This window comes from Meriones unguiculatus, chromosome 3 (genome assembly GCF_030254825.1).
Source record: "Meriones unguiculatus strain TT.TT164.6M chromosome 3, Bangor_MerUng_6.1, whole genome shotgun sequence".
In the NCBI taxonomy this organism is placed as follows: Eukaryota; Metazoa; Chordata; class Mammalia; order Rodentia; family Muridae; genus Meriones; species Meriones unguiculatus.
The window spans coordinates 178001680-178023393 of record NC_083351.1 but is presented as its reverse complement, the minus strand read 5'-3'; the positions used below and the strand labels follow the sequence as shown (position 1 = coordinate 178023393).

Sequence of the window (21714 nt, the reverse complement as noted above, 5' to 3'; positions counted from 1 at the left end):
AACCACTTACCTCTTGCTGGCCGTTAGCTTCAGGACAGATGCTGGCAATGGATATAATGGACATAAAGCTGTGTGAAAAATCTGCAGAGATCTCAAGACTTGTAACTTAGCAGCATCCCTGAAAGCTCCAAGATAACAAAGAGAGACAACATCCCAAAAGAGTAGACAGTGAGAAATAAACCCAGGGCTGAAATCAATGAAATAGGAACCTACACACACATACACACACACACACACTCACTTCTTTTCCATCAGGGTCTTGCTGTAGAGCCCTAGCTAATCTGAAGCTTGCTATGTGAACCAGGCTGGGCTTGAGTCTGTGGCCATGCCTCCTCTGCCTCTGTGCCCAGGTTCTGGGCTCACAGCAGCCGTGAGTGCCCCGTCACAATGTTTCCTATGACTTTGCTTCAAATGCAACACCTTTCGGCCCATAGCTCATAGTGCTTTAGAACTAAAGTATGGAATTTACATGTAACAAGTATGGAAGCAGCAGAGTCCACCAGTGGGACTCACACCGAACCCAGTGCTACGTGTGAGGATTCTGACGGCAGACGGGGCCCTCAGCCAGGCACGCTGTGTGTTCCCAGTGCTTTTGAGGGGGAGGGCAGGAGAGTCAGCAATCACACCCACCCTTGGCTAGACTGCTGAGTTCAGCCACGCAGAAGAACAAACACCAGTTCAAAACTCAACAGAACCTGCTTTTATACACTTTTATTTAGTCTCCATTTTTTAATCAAATGATCCCTTTCGACTTGCTTAGATTGGGGCTGTAACACATAGCTGACAGTCCTCCAGAATGAATAAAATCCGTCCACTCTCAGAGGCCAAAGTTATAAAACTTCTTATAATATATGTCATTAAAATGAACATATTTTTAAAAATTGTAAATGAAAAATATTTAATTATTTTAGGGCAGTCAAAACACAATATATGATTGATAGCTTGGGGTTTGAAAGTAATCACTTTATCACATGCATTGTAAACATTTTTACCATTCATTTAAAGTTGATAGTTAATTTACAAACTGAGTTTTAATCAAAGTTATTTTCAAACATTGTCATAATGTCGCTTTGAAGAGTCATATCAATGGTACCCGCCATCTGTTGAAGAGAGAAGATTCCAATTAGTCTAAGATCTTGCCTCTATTACAGCTCAACACAGATAGACACACATTTGGAAAAGCTCCGTGCAAAATTTAAACAGTTAACAACCATATATAACTTTACAGGCGTTTCCTTTTCATGTTAGTCACGTGATGAAGCACCACAGGATACGACTAGTAACTAATTCTCCAACTAAGAAGAGCCTCTCGGTACTCATGGGGTCTTGTTCATGAGAGTGCAAGCTTAGGCCAGGAGTGCTGGTGGCAGCAGCACATACCTTTGGAAGCAGAGACAGCAGATCTCCCAGTTCGAGGCCAGCCTGGTCTATAGAGCGAGTCCAGGACAGCCAGGGCAACACAGGGAAACAGACAAACAGATACACAATGGCCCCAAAGCCACACCCAAAAGGAATGAGAGTGCCAAGAGCACACTGTCTTGCTCCTGTAACCTGTGAGGCACCTGGCACAGTAAATTGCTTTAACCAGGTTGGAAGGATGGCTCAGTGGTTATGGGCATGCACTGCCAAGACAAAAGACCTGAGTTCATGTCTCAGCACCCACATCAGATGGCTCACAACTGCCTGTAACTCTAACCAGGCAGACTGATTCCTCTGGTCTCTGTGGTGTACACACCGGTGCACACACAAAAATAAAATATTTTAAAAAGCTTACAGTAATTGTGAGCAATGCAATCCCCTGTTCGAGAACTGAAACATCTAACGTGAACACTCTGGGCCTTCATGCACTCCGGTGCTAACTACAGTTAAGTTCTGCTTAAGTGTGTTCCCCATGAAAGGATTATGAATAGGATCAAAGTGGCGGGCAGGAAGAGGAAGTGAGCTCACTTGCATGTGAGCAAGCTCTAAGAGGCGGGCTAAAGTTCAGGTGCTAAGTCAAACTGAAGAAGCTCCGCTGCGCCATTCTCCAGCTTCTCCTGTCAGGCAGAGTTGGAGTTCATTAAGAAAAGGTGTTTGTACAGACTTTAGCACAGGTGAAAGGGGGAGTGGGTGACGTGTGAGAGGACCGTGTGGAATGCTCTCGAGTGGGCGTGGGCTTCCACCCTTGTCCTTCAAGATTCTCCTAAGGGCTCCTTGCCACCCGCAGTAACAGCGAACACTAACATTTAGAAGGTCTCCACCCCTCGCCCAGGATCAACAGCAGAGCAGGGGGTGTAGGAGGCTGTAGCCCTTGGCTGGCTTCTTGGATGTGAACGGGCGTTGTCATGAGCTGCGGAGGAAGCCTTAGAGCTCTGAGCCACCATCAAAAGCATAACAAAAGGCCTATTTGCTCAGCAAGTGAGATGAGAAGAGATTATAACCCCGAAGAGATTATAAGAAATTCTTCAAATTTGCCTTAGAGAAAACACACAACAACAACACGTGGGTCAGGACTTTTCAAAAGCTCCACTCCTAGGCTGCCACCTGTGGAGCCTCCACAGTTCCTCCCTTCAGCTACGGAGGAGGAGGAGCGGAGGAGCGTGAGTGACACTGCTCTACAGGCAGGCACGGTAGACAGCTGGAAGAAAATGTAACGAGACTTTTATATTTAGATAAAAATGGAAACTTAGGTTTACATGTAGAAGCTCAGTTTAGGGTCACATCCATCCTAACTAAAATCTACTCACAAGTAAAGACTCACTCTCTCCACTAGCTAACGTTAGGACCATGACTTAAGATCCCTCCAGGCTGTGCTGCAGGTTGGCTGTTCCTTTCTCGGCGCTCCCCACCGCCCTTCAGCTCCCCGACGGCGGAAGACTACTGCTGATGGTGGGGGCTGGCATGACTCGGGCCTTGGGGTGCTGCCAAGTGTCCCAAAAGTACTCAGGATGCTGGCAAGGACATCAGGCCACGATGCGTTGTTAGGGGACACCAGACCCCCGAAAAATGCACTGGAGGGTAACTAAAGGCAAGGCTTTGTGAGTGGCAACAAGAGGACTCAGGGGATTTTGAATAAGAAGGCCCCACTTACCCTTCCCAAATGAAAAATAGTCCCACAAGTATTTGAAAACATGTCCACCACGCTGGAACAGTCTACAGAGCAGCGTGCTACAACACACTCTGGACAGAGGGTGGGTTCATTGCTGCCAGGTGCGCACCGCAGGTCAAACCCTGATCCGAAGCAACACAGATGGTAGGATAGTCCCCGCACAACAGCGTTCGTGCCATTCTTTTCTGCCAAGGCCAACCCCATGTTCAAGAAGCTGAGGCAGGAGGGTGGAGTTCAGGGTGAACTGAGGCAAAGAGCTGAGATCCTGCTGTGAGGACGTAGGAAGCAAAGAGGCAGGATTTTGTTGTTTTCTAGGAAGCTAACTTGTAGACAGTGCCACATTGTCAGCACAGGTGTGCACACCACAGCGGCGACTCCAGCCCTCCATCATAAAGAAATGTCGGCGTGAGACGGTGGGCTACAGCACAGGATCTTGAGCTCACAGAAAAGTCCACCAGCAGCAGCCAACAGCTCTTCCAGTGGCTCTCACGTGACCAAACTAGAACACATTTAGGCCGAACACCAAATCCCTGGAATAATCTCATGTTCCATCAGATCACAATGGACTAAAACTACAAATGAGTATCGAGAGAAACCGCACAAACACAGAGATGGAACAGCCTGCTTTTGAACGGTCAGTGAATCCCTGAAGAAGCTGGGGGAGGAAGGCTGGGATTAGAACATCTCAAGGTCTGAAGGAACTGGAGGCCCACAGGGAAAGACTTCAGGTTTAAGATAGAGCAAGCGCCGAGCACACCTGCTTTGGATTAATGACCTTCGCCAAACATGGGGAGCAGAGGGGTGAGGGCCTCCAGGCGGAAGAAGGGCCAGCTAGTCACATGGTAGGGGCTGGCACTCCCAGTAGGGACACCAAACTCAGACAAATAATTTAATGTGTAAATGAGAAAAAAATGACCTAGTCCATAAAGGAAAGTGCAAAAGCAAGGTCACGTGGCCAACAAGCGCAGAACAGAATGTTCGGCATCTTTCACCACACCTCACCACGATCACAGCCGTGATCAGCAGGAAAACAAAAAGAACCAATGCCTCAAGGACACAGACATCCAAGGGACACTGAGAATATAAATTAGTATAGACATTATGGAAATCACTCTGGCTATTCTTCAAAAAATTTTTTTTTAAAATACGCGACTCTACCACTCCTGGGCATGTACCCAAAGGAATTAAGAGCCACCACGCAAATGGTCACCCAGGCATCTAGCACGCGTCTGCACACTAGTTAAGAGCTCCGGCAGATGAACAGACACAGTGTGGAATGTCTCCACTGTATCTGCGACGGAGCATCTTCAGCTGTCCAAAAGAGCACAGCCTCGTGCTGGCAGGGAAATAAACAGAACCGAATCCGCCATGTGCAGCAAAATACATCACACTCAGACAAAGAAAGAGCAGAAAATGAAGAAGCTGGATTTCTGTGAAAGCCATGACAACAGAAGAGAAACCATTTCACAGAGGTGGGGGGGGCAAGAGTATGCTGTGGGGTGTGAATACGACAAGGTATATTCATAGTAAAACTAGCTATAATTTACACATCGAAATGAAATGTACAAACATGGAAGGCACAACACAGTGAATGCTAATGGATACACACGAATATACACACAGACACACACACACACACACCACACACACATACATACACCTCAGAGAGACAGACACACATACACACTCATACATACACTGCACAGAGACAGACACACACACACTCACACACCAGACCTCATGGCATTTCCTTCTCCAAGGTGGACCAGCCCTCCCCTCCTGAAGATGTAGGAGCAGGTGCGGGAGGTGGGCAAGCCTCCTCAGACACAGATGTGAACGAGCTGCTGTGTTCTTGCCCACGCTTGCACCTGTGAACAGTTCCAGCGAACCTCGGGGGTCCATCACGCCGGATGTGCCCAGGAGGTCTTAGCCTGCCGTCAGCGGGCCTTATTAGCAGAAGTGGACACACCACGAAGCACCTGACACTTACACAGGCACACGACAGTCCCGTGAGTGAAGGCGGCTGTGAGTGCCTGCCGTTAGGCTACCACCTGAGAGACACCAGACCAATGGGGCACAGCGACGGGGATCACTTCATTTACGCGCCCTGCTTAACCTATGTTAATTTACTTACTAATGTGGGACAGTACTCCCTTTTAAAATGAGGCCCTTAAGCCACAGGAAGATTAAAGAAACCAGAAGGGGCAAAATCTAGTGAGCAGCAGAACACAGGCTTCCAACTCAGGCAGGCTAGTGGTTCCGCCGTTCCCCCGCCTGACAGCAAGCTTTGTTTGTTTTTTAAGATTTACTATATTCCCATGAGTGCTTTGCCTGCACATTTGTCTGTGTACCACATGTATGCCTGCCTGAGGAAGTGGTGGGCCTCCATATGGGTGCTGGGAATCAAACCAGGGTCCTCTGCAAGAGCAGCAAGCGCTCTTAATCACTGGGCCAGCTCTCCCGCTTGAGCTTGCTTCTTTTGATTGTGAAATCTATATTTTAAGCTCTTGTTTTAGAGCCGGATCCTCACCAAAGAGGCCACACACTGTCTCCAGATACCCTGGAAAGGACAGAAAGACATGGCTGCCTCCCCTCTCTCGGGTTTGGGCTACAGATACTCACTGCCTCTCTTCTCCGCCGCTCCTGCTCTCTCTCCCTCGCTAAGTTCCGGTCTTTGAGAAGCCAGACTTTGCTGTGGTCCTGGGCATCTGAAGGCTGCTGTTCATTCTGCCCTTCTCCATGACTCTTGCTTTGCATTTTACTTGACAATGAGTCTAGAGCCACTCCATTTCCCAGCTCCCTTAAAGAGACAGGATGGCTCAGAGTAGGTTTCCAGTTCCTTACAATTCTTGTTACAAAGACACGGTTAAACAACAGACAGCAATGTCCTGGATCCCGGTGGTCAAGACTTCCTTCTCGCCTGCCCTCTAGTCCTCTTTCCTCCTTTTTTGACGGGACCTTACTGGCCCTGCTGAGGTTGGGGTGACCTTGAGCTTCCGCTCCGCCTGCCTTCACCTTCCCCGCTGCTGGGATTGCAGTCGCGCTACACGGGCAGACACTGCACTGAGACCCCCCAACCCTGAGCTTGGCTTCCATGTGACAGGAGTTACATGGGTAATGGAGTAGGACCGCCCTGCACACAGCACTATCTTCCTAGAGCAGAAAGGAAAACCTTGGAAGAGTTTTCATAATGACCTTATTTCTGGGAAACAGTAGCTTTTTGCAATAGGATTTGGTGTGTGTCCTACTAGACCACTGAACCACAGGACACTGAACCACCAAGCAGGGCCTTCTCCAAGCAGTGGCCACAGACCTCTGGTTCTCTGGAGACCCTTTTGGCTCCTTTGAACTTCGTGCCACATGTCTCCGCATTTGCTCCTGTGTCCGAGCTTTGACCTCCTTTTCTATGGCGGCTTTTCTGAACTGGTTGAAAAGCTCATCGGAAGATTTCAGCACACTCGACGCTTTCACTGGCTTGCCTAAACTTTTCCAAGAGTCTGCATTCTTGATCTTTATATCCTAAAATCAACAAATTCAGCCTATGTTAGGTGTCACTCAAATTTTGGAAGGAAAACGGTCTCTTCCAACTCAGAAACAGCAGGCTAAGACTGTAAAAGCCTTGATGGACTTTGGTTTCAGTGGGGAGACAGGTATTTAAACTCTGTTTATTGAAGATCAAAGTAAAATAACAAGGTTGCAAAGGGTTTCAGTGTAGTCTCTGTGTGAGCAGAGTGACGGTTCCACTGTGCCCAGTCAATTATCTCAAGCATTAAGAAACAGGGACGCAGGGCTGGGGACCCGCCTCAGGCGTTAAAAGCACTTGCTGCTCTTGCACAGACCCAGGTTCGATTCTCTCACGGTGGCTCACAACCATCTGCCAGTCTCAAGAGATCTGACTCCCTCTTCTGGCCTCTGCAGACACTGTGTACAAATACACATGAAGTAAAAACAATAAATCGTGCAAGAAAAGGAACAGCAAGGCATATGCTTGGAGTGCTTCTAAGAAGGGAGAAGAGGCTTAGGGAGAAGAGGCTTGGCGTCTTTGGAAACTAGTCTCAGATTCCTGGACAGGAGCTCATAGTTACAGTGGCCCGAACGCCCAATGGGCAGGTTGAAAACGACGCTGCCAGAGTGTGCTCTGAGGGTTAGGACCGCTTGCACAGACTGTACGAATGGTCCTAACACACTGTGATGGGCACAAGTAAGAGGCTGATGGCAGCAGCAGGAGGTACATTTGCGACCTTTTTTACACAAGCTTAGGGAGCCAATCTTATTTAAGTCAGTGCTTTAAAATCTTTTATATAATTCATATTACATCTTAAGTCCTCTCACCATTTGAGAAAAGTCACATTGTTTTACCTTCTGCACAGGAGCGTGGCTTTCGGGCTCTAGCACTGTGTGGTTCTCAGCAGAGGCCTGCGCCACAGTGGGGCCATTCAAGGCACGCTTGCAATCACCTAGAAGCATATATGCTTTAGAAAGACACAATGGAAACACCTCAGGGCACTTATCTGGAGTTTATTTTTTCCTTCCATGTCAGACATCATGAGAATAAAACAGCCAGATATAGTGGTACACTTCCACCTTTAATCACAACAGCCAAGAGGCTGAGGCAGGAGGCTCATGAGTTCCAGGTCAGCATGTATTACTTATGAGATCCTGATTAAGAAAAAAGAAAAACAAAATAATGAAAGACTGGTATACACACATGTGAATGTGTGTATATATACATGTGAAATAAATAAATAAAATGATGAAGTTTCCATGCATCTTTATTGCACTATTCTTTGGGTTATATTATAAAAGCAAACAGTTCTCATTTGAAGGTGAACTTTTTGTTGTTTTTTTAAAATATTTTTGTTTTGGAACCATGAAGGACAGCTGACGTTGTGGCTGACACTCCATGATTATAAACAGGCCTGTTCTCATGATACGGAGCTCTCTAGTTTATAGTTGTCGTCAGCTCTAGAGCTGGGTCTGGATTAGGCTGAACAGTCAGTTCTGCCCCTGGTAAGTCAGAAAGAACAGACCAATAAACTGCTTCCAGGAGGCAGGACATGACACTATCTGATTAGGCGATTTGAAAGTAAAAAGTACAGGGGACAGGACAGGACATAGAACGATACCAACCCACAGATAAAACGTGCCGCCTGGCACAGCACTGGTGTGGCTGTTAATGGGTGTGGCCTTTCTGACTGGACTAAAGCTCTGCTCCACGGGAGGGGTTCAAGCAGTGTAAGCTTGACCGAAAGCTCGCGTCTAGGGACAGCCACGACCACAGAGGAGAACACAGTGATACTTGTCAAGTGGTCTTACTTTCTTCTTGGAAGCTGCGTGCTCAGCCTTGGTTAGGGCATCTTTCCACAGTGGGCAGCAGTGCGCGGGGGGTGGGGGTGGGGGAGGGGCCCACACAGAGTGGAAGAGCTACTGCAGTGCTAGTGGCCCTGGGCCGAGCTGTGGGTTTGGTAGTGTGGCTAGGAATGGCTTGTCCACGCTCTAGAGGATGGTCTCCCACACGAATCAGACTGACTGCATTCGGGGTGGGGGGGGTTCCTATGGAGGGGACAGGACAGATATGACAAAACACACTAATCCAGCCTGAACTCTGATCAATTTTGATTGGTTGATCAAAACCATAGAGAAGAAAAAAATAAAATTGTCTTTATTAGCTGACTCAAACTCACACAACTCTAGTTATTCATGTGCCATGTGGACTTGTATCTCGGCTTCTACTGCCCCTCACGCCCTGACTACATCACAGTTGTCTTCAAGCTGAGGCTACAGGAGAGCGAGAACACAGTGAGTGCAGGAAGGCCCACACGCTGTCATAGGAGGCACAAAGCAAAGAACACATCTTACACTTACTCCCATCCAGCCCTACACACACACGTTTTCAAAGTCAAGGAGGAATGAGAGAGGAAAGGCTCAGATGAAGGACAGCCTCCCTTCTTGGCTGCCACCGGACTCATGCCGAGGCGCATGTCTGTGAGAGGATCAGCAAACTCTGGCATGATTCCCCACTTGTTGGTAAGTGGCAACAGCGTCGTTATCACTAATTTAGAGGGGGGAGATTAAAATCAGGGGGTAAGCGGCTGGAGAGAAAGCTCAGCTGTTAGAAGCACTGCTGTTCTTCCCAAGGACTGTGGCTCAGCCATGCTGGGAGGGGCAGGGGAGCAGGCCTGGGTGGAGGCTGGGGACAGAGGGAAGAAGGGCAGCTAGCTGGGGAGCAGTGACACACACCTGTTTTCCCAGCACCTGGGACGTTGAGGTAGGAGGATTGTGAGTTTGAGAATAATGTGGGCTACATGCATAGCACAACCCTGTCTCAAGAGAAAACAAAAGTTAAGGGTGTAAATCAGGCAGTCACATAAAAAGGTAACTGTGAGGAGCGTTCAGAGCGGCAGGACAATGGAGAACAGGGCACAGAGGCAGGGAGGACAGCAAGGTGGAGCTCAGACAGGCATTTTTATGGCAGTGCTCAGGGATACATGATCCTGTGACAGCCCTGTCTCTCGTGTGCTCACCTCTGTCTGTATCTGCTTCCTTGAGCCAGCCTGAGCCCAGCCTGACACACCTACCTGGAACTCACATTGCATACGCGCCTCAGTGTACCTTCCAAGTGTTTTTCAACTTTTAATTTTTCTTTCCCCCGCTTACTTCATTTCCACACACTGTAGCAAGCCATTGACTCCTGGTCCTGCTCCCCCAGGCCACCCCTGAGCTCCGGGTCCTGCTCCCCCAGGCCACCCCTGAGCTCCCGGTCCCAGGCAGGTCAGCTCCCCAAGCCTGGTCTTCACTCAGACCTCCACCAGCTTCCCACCAACTGAGCTCGCCCATCTGCCAGGCCCTCTGCGAGCCCTTGCTGACTTGCTTACTTGCTTTTACATTCCCATTACCAAACTGGAGCTCTGTCACGTTACCTACGCCTTCTAAACCCTCCACGCGTCCCCTTTCTCCCATCAGGAATGCTCGGTCATAGGTGCACACAGGAGTCTTTACCCCAGGGCCCAGCTCAGGTGAGGCCCAGGGAGACCAGTGCCCTCCCCATCCCTCCAGCTTCACCTTTGCTCTTTACCTTGTTGTTCTTCCATTTCTGAGCTACCTTTACTTCCACGTGAATTCACACTGACATGACACCTTATTGTCTGTTTTTAACAGCTGAATACAATTTAATGAAGATGTAATTTTAAGATGTGGGGAAAGGGTAATGATTTTTGTCATCTTTTACGACAAAAAAAAATTCACTTAATGAGATAAAAAATTCACTTCAAGTGGAGATGATGGCAGAGAGGATTAGAGAAAGCTAATATTAAACTATCTTTTTTTTCAGTAAGAACTTTCCAGAACAAAAACTGTTAATCTCTTGATGTGGTGTTGCAAGCCTTTAGTCCCTACATACAGGGGGCAGAGACAGGTGAGGAAGAGGCCAGCCTGGTCTACACAATGAATTCTAGGCCAGCCTGAGCTACACAGTGCAGCCTTGTCTCAAAAAATCTTATTAATTAAATTTAAGGTAATTTTTAAGCCATAGTTAATTTTACATTGAAACGAAACTCTAGTTCTAGAGTTTTCCCTGGGCACACCGCCACCTTCAGCTAACACACATTACAATAAAATGCCCAGGGAACGGGCCACGCGCTCCACACTGCCTGCTCGGCTCGTACTTTCTGAAGATCTGGGTAGGAGAAGCCTGTTGGTCATCGGCAGGGCTGAGGTGGGAGTAAGGACCACCTAGTTCTTACCAGAACTCCCCTCCTTCCCGAGGGGGACACGGTTCTTAGCACCTGTCACACCTTAGCAGGACAGCTCGGCATGTCCTCATCTGCCTTCCACATGGAAACCTTTTTAATTAAAGACGTAACACCGCCTGCTTTCTATTTATGTAGCTGGGGGTGGCACATGCCTGTAATCCCATCACGCAAGGAGGTAGAGGCAGGTGGATCTCTGTGAGTTCAAGGCCAGTCTGGTCTACTGAGTGAGTCTAGGTCAGCCAGGGCTACACAGAGAAACCCTGTCTCAAAAAACCAAAAATTGAAAAAGAAATCTTTATGTTTGTGTTAAAAGCCCTAGCTACTTTCCCATCGTCCTCATGGATGCATCTTGCCAGGACCCACTCCTTCTCAGGGTGCAAACACCTGGCTTCTGTAACGAGCTGGAAAGGCGGTGCCCGGGGGCAGCTGCGGCCTCTCTGTGCCTCTACCGACTTGTATGCTTGGCAGTTAGGCCCAGGCATCGTGCCTGCTCATGCCCTCTCCTGTCTCAGTACCTCTTTTTCTTCCTCTTCTTTTCTCCTTTTTTTCTAATTTTTCCTTTTCTTTTTTTAAGACAGGGATGGTCTCAAACTTGTAGACTTAAACAATCCTCCTGCCGCAGCTTTTCAGGTAACTGGGAGCATTAGGACTACCTCTTTAAATTGGTTATCTTCTGTGACTAAGATTTTCTTTCCTGGAATTTTGCCTTTAGCCTCTCTTTTTCTATCTTCCTCCCTTCCTTCCTCCCTTCCTTCCTCCCTCCCTCCCTCCCTCCCTCCCTCCCTTCCTTCCTTCCTTCCTTCCTTCCTTCCTTCCTTCCTTCCTGCCTTCCTTCTCATGGCTTCCTAAATCATAGCCAATTGATCTTAGTTACTTATGGCAACGCTAAAATGATATTAGACTCTTTTTGGCTCTTTTCTGCCTTTTCTCTGTCCGGTTAGTAATCTGACACATCTCCTCTCCTGAAGTTCTATCTGTTCTGCTAATGTATCCTTTCTATGCTTGTGGCCTCACTTTTGGTTGTAGCAACTTTGATTTAGACTACAAACTCTGCTTTCTTCCTCGGTCCTAACCAATCAGAACATATTCACCTTAACCCACTCTGTAGTAAGCAGCAACCCTTTCTTTTGCAAACCTTTTCTTGCCTTTCCCTGGGGCTAGGTACCTCAGACTCCTGCATGCTAGGCAAGTGCTCTCTCTACCAATGAGCTACCAAAGTGCTGAGTTTTTTTTTTTGTTGTTGTTGTTTTTTTTTAAGGGTGGGGGATCTTTGCTTATTTGCCATGTTTCTGTTCAAGGTTCCTTGTTGCATAAAAATAAAAAGGCTAAATTCTATAGAAGGATGAGAAAGAGACTAGAGCAACCAGGTCTTCATCTTCTCACAGGACATAAGTGCTATGCCCTGGGGACTGTGTACCCTTCCTCTGGACATGCCCCGCCCTGCTTTGACTGGTCTGCCAGTCTGCCTGCCTCTTCTCTCTGTTTATGGTTCATCCCTGGGTTGTGGGGTTGGGCTTTCTGTGTACTGTGAACTGGATCAGAGGCCTCGTCTATGCTGACAGTACAATCTGCCACTGAGCTACAGGCCTCATCACAGCCTATGTTTTCTCTGATTCCCTCTCCACAAGTGTGAGCTACAATTTGAGCTACAGACAAGACAGAACAGCATGGAGTCTCGTGCCAGGAGAACAAAGAGATTCAAAAGCCCGTGTCCCTCCCAGTCAGTGCAGGGCACACAGTGAATTCCCAGTCTGGTGTGTGCAGCTCTGACTCACGCAGAAGACAGAAACCAGTTTCCCCCTCTCCGCTACAGCTCACTTCTTCCCATGCAGGACACAGAGCGCCCTGACCAAAGTAGCTACAATGTGGTGCTGAGTGCGGGTGGTGAAATCTATATACACAGACAGTCCAAATATAAGTCACACACATGTAACGAGGGCTTAAGGCAGTTTCCAATAGTGTGCTCCTGCCGCGGGTCCCAGCCTGGACCTGGTCCTCTCCCTGATGCTTGGATGTGGGCACTGGCAGTACCCTGTGGCCCCAGGAGCCCATCTCTTGGCCAGAGCAGCTGCTGGCACTTCTTACCTGAAGGAGCCTGGGTCTGCCCAGGTGCGGGGCTCTCCGTGGCCTTCAGATGCTCTGGCAGGTGGCAGCCGTGCATCTGCTGGGAGTGCCGCCCTGGTGCTGGACATGCTGCGGTGGCGGCGTGCTGAGCAAGGGGGGGCCGAGCAGGGGCCGTGTCTCGCACAGAGGACGGTACCTGCTGGACAGAGACCCTGTTACCCTTGGGAGCTCTAGCCACACAAGAGAACAAGCAATAGAGCAGCAAGGCTCCCACAGTGCCTTTTCCAAACGCATTCCCTACACCCCCGGGCCTGCTAGGGGACCTGCAGGTGAGAAGAGCAAGGAGGAGGAAGGGGAAATGGCTGGACACCTGTGATCCTCGGCCTCCAGACCCCTGAGGCCTGCTCTCCTCCCAGCTTTGGTTTACAAGTTTTGCACACATCTGTGCACTGAAGCAGCTCCTCTGGAGTCACAGCCTTAAGCTGAGCTGTTTCCAGAACTCACTCTGCTTAACCACTCGCCTTATAGGACAGTGAGTGACACCTTGTCAGGAAGAGGAAGCCAGCCACTCTACAGTCAGCATGCTTTAGGAGGGAGTCTCTGGACACCTCGCTGATGACTGCTACAGAACTCAGGCTAGCCCAAAGCTGTGGTCCTCCTTCCTCTGCTTCCTCAGTACTGGCGCTCTGTGCACAGCCATGCTATCATGCCCTCCAGAAAACTGTTGTAAAGGAAGTTACTACTGCAGTAGCTGTCCGAGCACACACTGTCTTGAACGCTGAGGTTGAAGGTTCAGCTCACCTTTACACTCTCCTTCGGCGGCAAATCATTCTGCTTTACTCCAGTAAATTTAGGAAATATTTCTGAAAATGTATACAGATAGTTATCTCAACATTTGTAAGCTGTGAAAACCTACCAAGTTGCAACCTTTCCATCTTAGACATGAAGGAGCATGAACCAAGACCCTGCCGGAGGGCTGCTCACAGGGTGGCAGGCAAAGGGCATATCCACAGGAGCCCTGCCACAAACGGGCTACGGTGATCATATACTGCACATTCTAAAACATGCTAACAGAGTAGCTGTGCTTCAACACAAAAATACAGTGTCGGGTATGTTAATGTTAGGGTTTTAAGTTGTATACATATATCAAAAACATGTCAGATACCTGAAATATATGTCATTATTATTTGGGGCTCATGGAGAAAAGAAAGAGCTCACTTTAAAAAAGAATTCCTTTAATACCATCTCTTACAGTCACAGACTTTGCCCTATTTAAATTAGCTCAAACTTCTTTGTTCATGATGCAATAAACACCCATTCACAAATTCCACTTTGGATTATGTGTAGGCAAAATCCAAGGGTGCTCCTTCACTGTAAGGAACTCCAGCGAGTTTTTTTAAAAAGTCACAAAACAGAGCTCAAGCTTTCAGACATCAGTATCAGTTGCACCAGCTGACAGCCACAAGCATAGCTGTGAGAGGCTGAGATCAGTGGGAGAAATGTGAGTTGCGTAGTTAGCTGTGAGGGCACAGAGGAAGGATTTGGTGTAAGGAAAATACCTGATATCCATGCTAAGCTCGAAGATCCACCTAATTACTAACCCTCCACTTGAAAATTACTTGGCAGTTTTGACTGATAACAACAAACGGGCTTTCTTTTTTTGTTTGTTGTGAGACAGTATCTCAGATAGCCCAGGATGGCCCGAGAGTGACCCTGTCACCACACCTGGTTTGTGTGATGCTCAGATGGTACCCAGGTCTGTGTGCACGATTCTCATGTGAGCACTTTGTCCTTGCAGGCCCCCGGGAACCAGTGGGTTTTAGGGCCTCCTTCACCCTGTTAAGATCTGTTCAGCTGACACTGGCAGGAGCAGTGAGTATAGAAAGCCCTTTCTGCCTGTCATGCATGACAAGGTTCCTTCCTGCTTACTGTACGGTGGACCGTGGTCCACCCTTCCCAGCACAGGCCTCTGCCAACTGGTACTAGTTCCATTCTCAATCCATCACTCCAAGCCAGATGTCACGAACCATTTGATTCAGGCTCCAGGGCACCAAGGCTGGTCAACACCAAATAGTATTCAAACTTAAAACATTCTAATTTTAATAATTACCTTCTGCCTCCTGAAATGCCATCAGTTTCCACTGGATGTGTTACTGTTCTTTCCTCTCTTAAAATATTTGATGCTGGACACTGTTAAATTGCTAATGGCACTCAAAGCTGCGCTTTAATTTAAAGAATTCAAGTATTTAAAATGACACGAACCAGTGTCACTCAGCCAAGATTGACTTTGGGGTTGGGGTTGGGTAGAGGGGTGACTGGGAGAGAATGAACACACAGGGTAGAGATCCGGGGTCCTTCACACTTAAAGGAGAAACTACAGTTTCAGCTTTGAACAAAAAACAAAACACATTTCATTAATATGATAATATACATGTCTATTAATCCATTTTAGTTATTCAAACATACTCCTAAGCTACAATGTCCCACAACATAAACACCTTAGTGAAATAAAAACGCCATATACCACATTGGTGTTCTGCTAAGGAAAACTGAAGAATATCTCCTTAGTTTTATGACATAAAAAAGTAACACTTAGGCTTATAAAAATTAGAACCTCAAGATCTGGAGACACTAGCAAAAGGCATAGAACTTTAACTAGAAATTTTAAAATTACCTAGTACATATGGCGTGTTTAACACTACTCTATATCATTTTTAATACTTAAATGCTTTACAGAACATAAACAGATGAATACTGACAGCACGTGGCTCAGCACTTTGCTTCTGATTCCACTCGTAAGTAACTGCCTCCCTGGAGCACGGTGAGGCAAGTGTCACTGTGTTTCTGGTTTGGGGAATTAAAGCCATATATGCACATTTTTACATTAAGTTTAGTGTCATGGTTCAATTTGTAATAAAGAACTATCAGATTTGGGAGCTATCAATTAAGCTGCAACAATTATGACCCCATTTCTGTGAACAACTAAGCTCTCTGGCAACACACACACCCACATTAGGAAACACATAGTGAGTGATGTACACTGACTGCTCATCAAATACACACGATGTACGCTGTGTTTGATGTTCACATCTCTCAAACACTGACTTTAACATTTGTGATTATAGTTTTTATTCTAAATCACACAAAAAACTTACTAGAGCTAAAAGAATTATCTGGAGTTGGTAGAGTAGAAAGGTAAAATGCACCTATTTACCTATCAGCACTCGGAGGCTGGCGCCGGGAGATGCCAAACGTCCTCCGGAAATCGGGTTGGAGTAAGATCCCAAGAGGTTGAAAACAAGTTCAAACTCACAACACAAAACTAGAGCATGATGTCACACACAGGAGAAATAATTATCAACATTTTTGGGGTTACAGAAGCCAATCATGTGCAATTCTAAAGTCTGCAGACATGACTGGGCTTTTGTGTGGCTGCAGCATCTTACTCTATAGACCGCTGGCCCTGCATCGAAGGATTTGTCCCAAGGGACTGTCCAGACCAACACTGACAATCTGTCCTACACTAAGCAAGCTGGTCCCTTTAAAGAACTGTTGTCTATGTTCCTTGTCTGGATGCTCTTCCAGAGGTCCTGCGTTCAGTTCCCGGCACCCACATGTGGCTCACAACCATCTGTAACTCCAGGGTCTGATCCCCTCCTCTGGCCTCTGCAGACACCGGGCTCACAAGTCACACACATGAAATAGTTACACTTTATGGCTTCTCAGGTGCTATCATGGTTGAGAGTAACTGTAGTTCTTTGTCCCTTTGTGGCAATCCCTTTTCTAACTCAAGTTGAAAGACCCTTTGTAAAAGGAACAAGTTTTTATGACTGGTTTGTTGTTAAAGAAACCAAACAGAAAAAAAAAAAAGAAAGAAAGTGATACAGGGCCTGACAGATTGAAGCATATTCTCAGAGGTATTGAGACAAGAGACTAAAACAAGCCACATGCTCTTAAACAGTCTAAAGGGCTCAAGAATTATATTATTCAAGTGACAAAAGGGACAGCATTGGTTATTGGCTCTCTAGGTCAAAAAGCAGTAGATTTATTTATTTATTTTTGTGAGGTTATTGAGGTTCTCCAATATTGCGGTGGATGGTGGAGTGAATAATATTGAGATGTCAGCAAGCTGAGAGTAGAATTCCTTCTTTATTTGTCCACTGGTTTTGGCTTGTTTGTTTGCTCTCTCTCTCTCTCTCTCTCTCTCTCTCTCTTTGTGTGTGTGTGTGTGCACGCGTAGGAGAGAGAGACTTTATCCCTAAGAATCAGATTCCAAATATGAATTTTGCAACAGAATTTTGTGACAGACGAAAAGACAAAACATTTTGAATAAATAACATTTCTTTAACAAATTCATAATCATCATCGTCAGCATCAGTATCATACTATAATCAGAATAAATCAAGCTTAGAAAACAAAAACAAACAAACAAAAAAAAACAACCAAACAACCAAACAAACAAAAAAAGAAACCAAACAGTACAAGGAACATAGACAAAGGTTCTTTAAAGGGACCAAGCTGCTTCGTGCTAACACAGCCTGTGTTGGGAGCACTAGTGGGAAATTATTATTAGTTTGTTTGTTTGTTTTACAGAAACTCAGAGTTGAGAGATTTTAAAGAGAGTATGGAGTTTTACAAAGACTTTGGATTTAAAAAAGAAAAGTTTCAATAAGAGACTTTGGACTTGGCGCTGGAGAGACAGCTCAGAGGTTAAGAGAACTGGCTGCTCTTCCAGAAGTCCTGAGTTCTATTCCCAACAACCACATGGCTCACAACTATCTGTAATGGGTCCTGATGCCTGTCATACAGGCACACATGCAGATAGATTACTCATGCACGGAAATAAATAAATCTTTTACGAAAAAGAGAGACTTTGCTCTTTTAAGTGTTTGAATTTTAAAGGATGTGGGCCTTTAAAAGTTTGGAATATTTCATATTGTGACGTTCATATTAACGTGAGACCTTGGGGATGAACAAGAAAGGAAAGGTTGTAGCTTAATAGTGGTGTGTTTGTGTGTCCAGCTGTCAAGGGGTCATGTGTACTGGGTACTTTTGTGTCAACTTGCAACAAGCTCACTCTCTGGAGAGGAGGAAGCCTCAGCTGAGGAAATGCTCCTTGAGTGTGGGCTGCAGGCTGGCCTGTAGGGCATTTTCTCAGTTAGTGATGGATGGGTGGGCCATCAATGGGCGGTGCCAGCCCTGGGTTCTGTTATGAAGCAGGCTGAGCCAGCCAGCGCCTGCCTCCAGGTGTGTTCTGTGTGAGCTCCTGTCCTGACTCCCTTCAGCGATGAACAGTGCTGTGAGTCAAACAAACCCTTTCCTCCCCAAGTTGCTTTGGTCATGGTGTTGCATCACAGCAATGGAAACTCTAACCCGGACCTTTCCTTTAAAGGTTTGCTGCGCCCACACAGAGCGCAACGGTAGAGGGAGCAGCCGCAATGCAGCAAGAACAGAAACTTCCCAGTGGGAAGAGGAGTCCTGACAGATCGTGACTAACTGAAGGAGACAAAGGCAAAACTGTCTACAGTCCAGTCAAGCAGCTGAAGTGATCCAGGGAGAGCTGGCACAGGGCTAAGCCCACTGCCGCACTGTGGAAGAGGGTGGAGCTGTGGGCCCACCTTGCCCTGAGAAAAGATACACGCGGAAGAGACACATTTTCCTCCGTAGTAATGGCCAGTCTGGGACTCATGCCCTCCCCCGCTTTTTGAGGGTAGATTTTCATATCCAATGGCACACACACACAGAGGCACACAGGCACAAACATATGCAAGCTCAGGTAGAAGGGTCAGTGGGGAAATGGAAGGGGATGGGCAGAGGAGGGAGGGGGACACAGGAGGGTAGTGTTGAGTGTAATCAAAACACATCCATGTATGAAAATGTCACGCTAAACCCATTATTAGAATTAACATATGCTAATAAATCCAGGGTGACAGGTATTAAAAGGTGATAAATCTAAAAATAAAGGATTAGCTTTTTAATAACAAAGTATATATGTCACCCAAGCTTTCAGAAACATTGCTTCTATTAAGAGACTCTCAGGACCATGGCATTCAATGCACCCACTCTAAACAAACCACAGTCCGTTACAGAGTCATAAAACCTAACTGATTCTTTCAGTTAATTTTTTTGTTTGTTTGTTTGTTTTGAGACAAGGTTTCATTGCCAGTCCATGCTGGCCTTAAACTCCCACTATCCAGGCCCCGGCTCCCTAAGTGCTGGGATCACAGTATGTGCCACTATGCCTAGCTTGATTCTTCGACGTTTGTTTTGTTAATACACCCAATCTTCACCTTTCGGGGATGGTGGCAAATAGCCCATCTCCACCAACAATGAAAGAAGGCAGCATGTTTCTCACCTAGTGCTTGAACCGGTCTGTGCACAACCAAGGACACAGGGTTTTGATTATTTTCACAAAAAGATTACATTGATGCAGTCTGACTTATTTTGTCTCTAATTTATAATCTACCTAAAATTTTTTATTGTTATTTTCAGGGAAGTAAAAATATTCTTAGTTTATACACTAGAAATTAAGAAGCATAATGGTATTTTAAAGCATTTAGAACTGGTATTGAAGTATTTAGTATTAAATATTCAGTATAGTATTAAAGTAGTAAAAGATCATATACTTCATTTGCTTATTGAAAGCAAAGATGTAATTTTCCCCATAGACTTTGCAACTTATAATACACTTACATAGGGTTTCCTCCAATAAAGTATACAGACTGTATGCTCAAAAATAACCAAAACTTCAAAAATAAATGACAAGCCAGGTATAGCAACACATGCTTGAGGTTCCCGCACTCAGGAGGCTGTGAGAGAAAGCACAGGAGTGAGTCTATCCTGGGCTACACACTGAGAGTCCATCATAAACAAAAGCAAAAGAAGTTACAGTACCCAATGGGAAAACAAACCGCTCTCAGTGTAACAAGCCTAAGCTATTCATAAGATGATCTGAAACTAAATAATAATAATAATAACAACAACAATAACAATAACAAACAGAGCTGAGGTTCAATGGTTAAATTGCTCAATGGTTAAATTGCTGGCATGGTATATTATATAAAACCCTGGGTTCAGTCTCTAGTACCAAGAGAGAGGAAAAATTTGTTGCTTTTATTTTAATAATATGTATATATATTTATATTTAAAAGCCTCTAGATCAGATAACAGATGCTGGCCCATGACATATTGCTTGGGGTCATAACTGCAACTTGGATTTTTTTCCAGTGTTGTTTTATGCTTAGAAGTCAAATACAAGAAATACTTCATTTTAAAATGTATTAGAATGACAAATTCTAACGAAAGTAAAACTTCTGTTGAGTTTTACAAAATTGTTCTGCAAGTTCAAGAATGGCCTGGGCTCCAGAGTGAGTTCCAGATCATCAGGAAACCCATGAGGACACAGCTCAGTGCCCGAGTGTGGCCTCATTTGTGCAAGTGCCTTAGTCCCTAGCACCACAGAACAAGGTTGAGTCATTCTATTAAGGTTAGAAAAAAGCTATTATACCATTTTAAGAACATATAGCTGGTAACATTTTATTGTCTTCAAGTAACATACTAGAACATTTTCAAAGGGTTGATGTGGTACAGTACACCTGTCAGGAGGCAGAGGCAGAGGACTGCTGAGTTCAAGTCCAGTCTGGCCTACACAGTAAGGTCAGGCTGGCTGCACAGTGTAAAAAAAAAAAAAGGAAGGAAGGAAGGAAGGAAGGAAGGAAGGAAGGTATTCTAAATATTAAGGTGCTATATTGAAAAGCTGTATGTGGTGTTTTTTTCTAACACAAAGTATTACATTTTAAATTAATAATTCAAATTAATAGAATAATAGTTCTATCCTACAAATAAAAGACAAAGTGCTGTAACTTATTAGGTCACAAATGCTTTATTAGGTGAAATTACAATTGTTAATTACAATTTAAAATACTAAATGTAAGTTAGATTTTTCCAGTATTGTTTTATGCTTAGAAGTCAAATATAAGAAATACTTCATAATAAGTTCTCTAAATGATTTTCAAAAATGTATTAGAATAACAAATTCTAACCAAAGTAAAAATTTTTCTGAATTTTACAAAATTGTTCACCACTATGTACTCAGAAATGTGAAAACCAAATGCAGCAATTAGCTCCACAGAAAAGCAAACAAACAGAACCAAAGGAAAACAGATTAGTGCAGGCCAGCAGACCCTGACTGAGGCCTACAAATAGGGCATCCCCACACATACCAGCTCCGCTAGCTGGAGTCTCTGCGGGGTTCTTTTTAAGGGAAAAGAACTGACCCTCACAAGAACACCCCACTCACAATAAAGCAAGTCTTCGGCAAGACAGTGCCTGCGTACTGCCAGCTCTGCGGGGTTAAGTGGGGCAGCAGTGGTGGGGTGGAGACCACAGGCCACTAGTCAACTAGTGACGGAAGAGCAAAACCTGGTTTAACACAGCTGACAAACTGTGCAAGGGGATATGTGCTTCATCTACTTTTCCAGAGATGAAAGATAATAATCTATAGTTACAGATAACTTGAAAAAAAAATATGCTCTACAAATTTTGGGATGAATGGCTTAATTCAAAACGACAGTTCAACCAAGAAAGCAGTGTCCAGACAGGACATACTTTACAATATTAGTTAGCGGAAGTACACTGGGAACTCAACTGAGGCGTCCCAAGTAAAGTTTTCAGTCTCTAAGAAGGGAAGGCATCTCTGCTTCTAAACCTAGTACCCGTCCTAGACCTCCGCGCGGGGAGGAAGCCGCCTTCCTCTGTCCTACACCCTACGCGGTTCCTGTCACGCAGGGAGGGCTTCTGTCCCGCCCGTAG

The 21714-nt window shown here is 45.8% G+C and overlaps 1 protein-coding gene across 1 annotated transcript in view; it reads right to left on the bottom strand.

Moving 5' to 3' along the window:
- Positions 1-696: 696 nt before the first annotated feature.
- Brdt (bromodomain testis associated) overlaps positions 697-21714 on the bottom strand; it is a 34139-nt gene continuing 13121 nt past the window's right edge. The window contains exons 11-16 of the mRNA XM_021637890.2: positions 13705-13766; positions 12925-13102; positions 7448-7545; positions 6402-6607; positions 5711-5888; positions 697-1100 (exon numbers count right to left, since the gene is read on the bottom strand). Of these exons, the coding sequence (XP_021493565.2) occupies positions 1032-1100; positions 5711-5888; positions 6402-6607; positions 7448-7545; positions 12925-13102; positions 13705-13766 (791 nt within the window). The 3' untranslated portion in view covers positions 697-1031. The remainder of the gene's footprint in view (positions 1101-5710; positions 5889-6401; positions 6608-7447; positions 7546-12924; positions 13103-13704; positions 13767-21714) is intronic.